The sequence below is a fragment of the Pteropus vampyrus genome, unplaced genomic scaffold, assembly GCF_000151845.1.
Source record: "Pteropus vampyrus isolate Shadow unplaced genomic scaffold, Pvam_2.0 Scaffold46, whole genome shotgun sequence".
NCBI classification, from domain to species: Eukaryota; Metazoa; Chordata; class Mammalia; order Chiroptera; family Pteropodidae; genus Pteropus; species Pteropus vampyrus.
The window spans coordinates 2481216-2489695 of record NW_011888827.1 but is presented as its reverse complement, the minus strand read 5'-3'; the positions used below and the strand labels follow the sequence as shown (position 1 = coordinate 2489695).

The following is an 8480-nucleotide window of genomic DNA, read 5'->3' as shown; positions in this document are numbered from 1 at the left end:
ACAGAAGGACTGATTCAAAACTATCAAGAGTTAAAAGTGAAAGCCAAAGTCGGTGGCTTTGAATACCCGGTCAATAAGAGTTTCAATCACCATACTGTTTTTCTGGGATCAATAAAATCCGATGCGCAGAACACCTTGTTCTAAGAGCTGCCATGCTTTCCAAGAAACGAGCACCACCAGAGGCTAGATTTCTGCATTTCATCCTCGCTCTGGCTGTGCTGGTGAGGGGCAAAGCCTCTCGCCTGCACCTAACCTTCTATTTATTCATAAGCATTCCCGTTGCCAGCCATAAATCCCAACTTCACATTTGAATAATTTCTCCTGGATTGCATGGTGGTAATATTGACAAGCGGGACTAATGAGAGTAATTAAACTGCCATCTGCTTTAAAAAAACATGTCCTTCTAGGAGAATATCCACAGTCTTACTGCATTTAGTACACAGTCACAACATTGAAATGACATGTGGGAATCAATACAAAATATTTATTTTTTTCAAACCACAGAATTCACCCCAGAGCCACACTATAAATTTCCCAGAATTATAAGAATTAACATTTTTCTAAACAATCCAGTCCAACCAGAAATGAAGATAATTTCCATCCAGTATGGGTACAATATATACTAGGGTCCTCTGATTAGCATTTTAATTCTCCCACAGCCACTCCATCAACATAAGCAGAAATCGTCTATGTACTTGTGCCACTCAGCTCCGAAAAGAGCTTCAAAACAGGATCTTGGCCAGTGGAGGAGAGAAAGTGTCACAATGAATGACTTAGTTAATAAACAGTGGGGACAGAAGAGGAATCGTTTCCCTTGGAAAAAAATAGGGGTCCTTTTACATATTCTGGTGGCTGGAAGCTGGGGCAAAGACCAACAGGGCATGATAGTAATAGGAAAGCCATTTCTCCGCCAACTACCACGACCTCTATTTTAACTTGACAAATGTGAACTTCATCTTATGCAATGTTCTTGAAAACAGCGATCACAACCAAAAAGGTCCTAGAACCCTCTTACAGGTGGCAGTCAGGGGAGTCACATTCCGATCATAAATTTTACAGTCTCCTTAAGAGGCCCAGGAGTAAAGTAAACGTGGTACTCTGAAGCTCGATGACACGCAATAAAAAAATCAACTCAAAACATCCAATGACGACTGGATAGCTAAGGTAGGTTTTTTGTGTTAGTTTTTAGTTGTAAAGTTTTTTTAATATGTCAGATTAGTGTATATTCATAAAACAATGTTCAGTTATTTTAATAATAGCTGCTTATTAAACAACTGACTTTTAGCTTAAGGACAACTCTTGCATAATAATCATGGAAATAAATGTGATAAAATGGCAAAAACACAGAAGAAAATACAGCCAGCCTCAATAAGACGACAAATCTGGAAGGGTAACTCTGGGAGGTTAAGCAGGCTGATTTAAATACTAGGACGCAAGTGTCCCTGCTCACTTCATATCCGCAGGCACCGGTCGTGTTGGCCAGGTCACCACGGCCTCCGCTAGCACGCGTGCGCGGGCCACCGCTCTGAAGTTCTCCACTTGTGCTGAAGGACTCTCAAATCCCTTCTTCGGTCAGTACAGAATATTGCGAGGTGATGCATGTGCAAACTCTTCCTGAGGAATTCTTTACGTGTGCAAAAATGTGCAACCCGACAAAAAGCATGACGCAGAGCGAGGGGCGTGGCGGCGGGGCGGGGCTGCGGCGCTGGGGACGCACGTGCAGCGTCGACGGCCACGGGCACCCATTCTTCTGCAAGCTCACTCACAAACTGGTTTTCATCTACACCCCAAAGACACGGAGGGGAACTGCCTCAAACTTGTAAAGGGGACAGGAGAAAAAGAGGAACTTTTCCACAAAATGTAATAATGTCCAAGTCATGCGTCCAGGTTTGAGTTTCACTAACTCTATGAACCATGAGGTTTGAGTCACTACACCGGATTCTGCTTTCTGTCCCACAGGAAACAAAGCAGTAACTCCTGTCGGGCTAGATTGCAGCTGTGAGAACAGGGGACATAAGATGACCCTGTTACTGAAGATTCAGGCCGACCTAAAAAAAAGTACCATTCTCTCAAAACAAGATCATCTACTTATTCTTCTACATGTCACTCTTTTAAGGTGACTGAGCTGGCTTTCTTTTGGAGGGTCAAGGCTCAGGCTGCATATCCACACCAGCACTTTAGCCAAATACACTGCATGTACAGTTCTCTGTCTTCAGCAACTTGACTCCACAAAAGCCAGTATTGAACTACGGGTGGAAAAACTATATACTGCACTGGCAAGATGAATACAAGTAAACGAGAGAAGAAAATACTTTCTGGCAAACAGTGCTTAGTCAATACAAGATGGAGGACAAATCTTGTTTCCTCTCATGGTGCGAAGATTTTGTTAGGAATCCCAATTAAATTAGCAAGGTGAATTTTGGCTTGAAATAAAGAAATAGATTCTTCACACTGCAATGTATCTCAGGGGGTAAAAACAAGTAACCACCGGGTCACACGCACTAGGAAAAGGAGTATGTTCTTTCTGCAGTTCGTGCCTTCCCATCACGGCTTTGCAGGACCAAGCCCTAACCCACAGCTGGCTGCCATCACTGTGCAAAAATTTAGAGAAACTAGATTTTGCAAACTTTGCCCACTTTTTGTTAACACAAAGATAATAATAAAAAGAAGACAATATACAATATTTCTCCATTAACTTAATGCAAAAACATCCGAAGATTTTAATGCCAATTCACATCATAATACAATGCTTTTATAGGGAAAGTTCCATTATTAGCCAAAAAAAGAATAATCTCTCCCAGAAAAAGCATTTGAGTATATTATTTAAATACTGAATAATTCATCCACATTTAAAGAAACATTCCAATTTTATTCCTTTCAGAAATATTATTAAAACCACCCAGGAGAAATTTCAGTTGCAGGTGTTACTTATAAGCCTGCAGCAAGCATTCCACTGAGAAAAGTAAAATTCAGAATTCATGATAAAATAGAATTTGTCCTTGAAACTAGAATGTTACTGGTGTAGCAAATCAAATCGTATAGGCCCAGTGAGGGCCTGTATATATCCTTACAGTAATTCAGTGTTTATCATATAATCCAAGATGCTCACAGAGTTAAATGAGTCTGATTCAAGTCCTCCGCTAAAGCCACCAACCGTGGTTGATAAGTACTTAAAAAAATAAATCTGGCAACCTTTATTTTACTTCTTTGAATAATAATTTTACAAATATAGAACTTCTGTTAGATGACTTACTTGCTCCCAAGATCACACTTCTAACTCTCCCACCAGCCCACTCTCCCAAAAAAGACAAACTAAATTGGCAGAGGCACCTCTTAGGGAAAACCTGCAACCCAGAAGTGTGATAGGATCTCTGATGTCTTCTTTTTCTGCTCTCTCTGAAGTAAATATTAGTCTGCCACAGCCGAATAAACCCAAGCATATGCTCAATTTAGAATCAAGCAAAACTGAGAAAAAAATTTTTTCACTTGCCGTAGTTTTCTATCTTTCTTTGCCTTTCAACAACAACTAGAATAATCTTCAGTCTTTATAGGGAACTGAACAGCACCGTAGGTAGAGAGACAGAAAGCAGAGCTCTGCCGACACAGTTGAAAGGGAGCCTTAAAACAGCAGTGCTACTTCTCTGTTACACTCAAACGCGATGTTTCAAAGATGCAGAGTGCAGACTTTTTTAAGTACTTATCTTACTCGTTTAAAATGAAATGGATCAGGAATCCTACACACTGATTATATTTGGATTTAATAACTGTATCTGCTTCCTAGAGCATCACAGGAACCAGCTTCACTGCTGGATGATTCTCAACAGTATTACAGGGGGAGTATTACAACAGTATTACTGCTGAAGTGCTGGCCGCCCCGACACTAGCGTGACGCCAACGCCACAGTACTGGTGACAGCATGGTAAGTGATGGAGGGAATGGAAAGGTTCTACGCGAGTTGGTCCCCAACGTTAACGCGAACATGCCATGGTGGGGCGGGGGGAAACCTGACTAGTGTGCAACTTGTTTCTATTTCCCCCACTTATTTTAGCAACCTGCTGTAAAGTCAAACCTGCCATGCTGACAGGCTAGTCCTTCCTTGATACCATAAACTTTTTCAGGAAGCGTTTGTGAGTTTGATAACAGGGTCACAGAGTTGCAAAGTGCACAAAGCTCAAGGCACAGAGTAGAAAAAAGTTGTGAACTGAGAGGGGGAGTTACAGCAAAAGCAGGGTTAGAATTTCCCTTTAACAAGACTTTCTAATGCTAAACAAAGACCAACTCTTTCAAAGGGGTTTGTTTTGGTTATGGGTGAAAAATACTGGACTGTTAACGATCTGCTCGATTAGAAAGCAAAAGGTATCCTTATGTGTGAAACCAATATACTGAAGTGCCAAGTCCACAAATGAACAAAACAAGTGCTTTAAAAAAAAAGTTCTTCTGCTCTTATATTTTTGGAGGAAGCTGCTGATTTGGGCTGCCGGATTTCAATTAGCAATGGTCACTTTTCCAGATGCTTATTCCTCACGGAATCTGCAGATAAATTCATTAAAAGATTGCCCCATTTCAAAATCATCCCCAAGTCTAGCAGCAACTGACTGGTTTTTTTGTTGTTTTTTGTTTGTTAGTTTTTTGGTTTTTTGTTGTTTTTTTTTTTAATTACAAACCAAAATAAGAAGTCCAACATCCTCTTCCAAGAACAGCTTTGTGGCAGAGCTCCTGAGTGGAGGACCCCGCTGTGCTCTGAATACAGTCTCTGCAGCTCCAGTGTGTCCTTGTTTCAGGAAGGAAAGTACATTCAAGACATTCACTATCTGTACCCTCTGGAACCTGCACACGCTGACGAGCTGTCTGAAAAAAATCATCAGAACAGGAGAAAGTATGAATAGCAGACGGCATTTGATAACGCTAGGCATCTGCTATTTAATACATTATTTCTCACCCACCTTCCAATCCCCCAAAAAGAAGATTTGAAAACACACACACACACACACACACACACACACACATACACACGTGTCAAAACCATGTGGTCTGCATAAAGTGAAAGGGGGCTAGAGCATCAGGAGCTGAGACAGGGGCATTCTCCCATCCTAAGAGAAACTAAAGAGTCTGGTAGCCTCCTGACAACTGCCTAGGAATCACTGCCACCAGCTGGACTTCACAGTGGCCACAGCTTGCAGAGTAATCTGACCTTGATCACACACAGTGCCTAATGAGACCACCATCAAGAACACTACGGATTTCATTATACTCACCACACAGTCACCGCCAGTGGCTACCTTACATCACAAAACCATCAAAGGTGGTAAGGAACTTCATTACTTACTATAAGCCAACTCATCCCCAGCTCTCTTGCGGGACTGGTCACCTCTGGGGATTAAAAAAAAGGAAGAGGGAGTCAACAGGACTGACTGACATCTTCACATACAAAAACAGGAGAAATGACTTGACATAACTGATAATGGAACTATAGCAGATATTTCCATTCTAACCAAATAACCTATTTTAAAATGACATTAAACTTAATCAGTAGCTGAGTCATTTATAACCTGAATACTCTTAGCTAAAGACTGCTGTCTTTTAAATATAGAAAGCTATTAAATGAAGGATTATCTACAAAGATGGTTTACACTGGGTTCTAGAAATAGGTTCAGACAAAAATGTCTTTGAAGATTAAACTGGGTTCTGCTATCAATATTCCTAGTGACCTTCATATACTAGGGCAAATTTCAAATATGAAATAGGATAATTCAAAATCTTCCCTTAAAAGCCTATTATGAGACCAGTAACTGCTTAAAGCTTTTGAAAAATCTCAGAATCTCAAGAACGTGAACAGCTTTCTTGCAGGTGGAAGATCGAGAATCTTTACATAATTAACCAGTTCATCCTCAAACACCAAAGCTTCTCATTCCACTTTAGAGATAAGAAAACAGAGGCTCTGATTAGGTTCTACACTACCTATCAACCTATTTTTGTCCCTCTAGCTTCTCAGACAATAATTCAGACAAATGACGAAAATGCCTACATGATGAGTAACACTGACCGAGTCGCCAGCCTTTTCCTTCTCGGTCCCTTGGCAGCACGGACACAGCTGATCTCGTCTTCCCTTGAACACCTGACTCTTCCTGGCACTTTGTCCTCGGCCACCTTTCCTCTCCTCATGTATTTTCTTTGGTCTAGAGCAGTAACCACGCCCGTTCTGTGACTTGAAATACTATCCACGTGCCAGTGGGTCCCCGATTTATATCTCCAGCTCTGGTTTTTCCCCTGCACCTCAGGCAGAGATCCAACCGGCTCATCGCCATCGCCACCTGGACGATGTACATATCCTGCAGATCTGCCAGGGCCAGAATGCGATGCTGACCCCACGCCACCTTCCTCGGTCTGCCTCGATAAATGGCATCACGACCCACCCGGTTACTCAGGCCAAAAGCCTGGCTCATCCTTGATTCCTCTACTTCCTTCACTCTGGAGCATTTTATTCAAAAATAAACCACACTCCTCACCCACTCCATGGCTACGACTCCAATCCAAGACCCTATCATCTCTCCCCCGCACAACTGCAAGAGCCTATTAGTCCAGACAAGAGCCAGAGTGACCTTATGTAAAAGCATAAATAAGACTATTTCACGCCTCCGATTAAAGCCCTTCAGTGAGTGTCCATTACAATTAAAAATCAATTCAAAAATCAAAAATCAATTCACCTTCCCGGCCCTGGGAGATATGGCTCCTGTCTACCCCTCATTTTCTGTCCCCCCCCTCATTTTCTGTCTCCGTTCACTGTACTTCAGCCACATCGCTTTCTTTCTGTCCCCTGCACAGTCAGAGCTTTTGTATCTACTATTCTCTCTGCCTGTGGTGCTCTTCCCCTAGTTAGCCAGTGGCTGTGTCCTTGTCATCTACACTCTGGCTGGACCGCCTCCTCCTTAGAAGGCACAACATTACCAAGTGAGCTGGAAGAGTCCCTCCCTCATGCCCTGGTCATTCATGCTCTATCCCAGACTGTTTCATTTTCTTCCCAGCACTTATTATTATTTGAAATAACTTGTTCCTGTGTTCATTATATTCTCCTGACATTACAGCATAAGCTCCATACAAACAGGAACTTTGCCTGTCTGGTTCACCCAGGACCTAGAAGAGTGTCTGGCACGTAGTAGAAAATAAATATCTGCTGAATTAACAAGTTAGTGAATAATTCATAAATGGCTTCTACAGATGGATTATTAAAATGCTAGCTAGCTCAAGTAATTATTTTCTGCTTTTCAAAATCTTCCAGATACTGGAGTTTCCCACTTTCTTTCTCTGGTTATGCTCGAGACTAGGAAAGGCATCTCTTGCTGGGCTAGGTGAGGAGTCTTAATGATGGGCAGAAGGACAATACACCAGATGACCTCAGAAGGGCTTTACTCTACACTGAGCATTTAGAGAAAAACAGGCACTACCTTTAGCATGAACTAGCCTTAGGCGGCCTAAAACTCTGAACAGACATTCTAATGCCACTTTTTAAACACTCCTACTGTCATTTTTTAAACACTTCTACTGTGAACACTATACCTAGACAAAGCCAGCTGAGTGTCTTATATTATTAGTTACACTAGTATCTTCATAGTAGCAGTCAACAAATACTCTGCAACAAGTTAGTACTGATCAAAAAAGGAAGATATAGGATTTTATATCTGGAACCTCAACTTGTATACACAATCTTCATTCTCAACCACCAAGTGTTAAAAAAAAAAAAAAACACGCAAAAATAACAGTAGAAAAATACAGATGTGAGAACGAATGTAAATGTGACGTTTGCAATTGGCTGCCGAAGACATGCCCTAATGCCACAGCAGGGAAGGCTGTGAGCTGTGCTCAAAACCAGACCCCCCTCAACTAAACGGAGAGCCTTAATCCAGAGCAACCCGCTCAGCTAAAAGACCAACACCCCCTGTACTACAAGGTTCCATTTTGCTTCAGAAATCCAGGTAACAATTACTTAGAAAGGACTTTTTATTTGCCTTTAAAAGCTATTTGGTACACACTTTGAAATGGACCACAGGCTGGTTTGAATAAGGATGCTCCACCCAAGAGCATGCACGTTAGCCGTTCCCAAATGAGCTTATCTTCCGAATCTAATCTTTGACAGCAACAGACACCAGCCCGCCCTTCCCGACCACAATCAATTCAACTGCGCAGGTAACCGATAAAAAGAAAACGCTGCCCTCAGCTTATACGTTAATTCTAGCTTTGAAATAAGTCTACACTGTATTTCCACGCACCTAAAGATCTTTCACATAAACTCCAGCTCAAATGAGAATCTGTCCATTAAATATACAAGAGGATATATTTTACAACATTCACACATTATTTCAAGATATTTCTAAGAATTATTCTGTGCCACCCACATTTAAGCGGTGTACTACTTATTCGGGACTCCATACATCACGTAAGTGAAACATAATCTTAAGTTACGTTTGCAAAGCTGAACAGGAATC

At 41.6% G+C, this 8480-nt stretch overlaps 1 protein-coding gene across 2 annotated transcripts in view; it reads right to left on the bottom strand.

Moving 5' to 3' along the window:
* Window positions 1-464: 464 nt before the first annotated feature.
* The window catches only part of CACUL1 (CDK2 associated cullin domain 1), a 66593-nt gene continuing 58577 nt past the window's right edge, over window positions 465-8480 (bottom strand). For both annotated transcript variants that reach the window (XM_011359241.2, XM_011359240.2), the window contains 2 exons: window positions 5327-5370; window positions 465-4848 (listed from right to left, as the gene is read on the bottom strand). In XM_011359241.2, the coding sequence (XP_011357543.1) occupies window positions 4808-4848; window positions 5327-5370 (85 nt within the window). In that variant the 3' untranslated portion in view covers window positions 465-4807. The remainder of the gene's footprint in view (window positions 4849-5326; window positions 5371-8480) is intronic.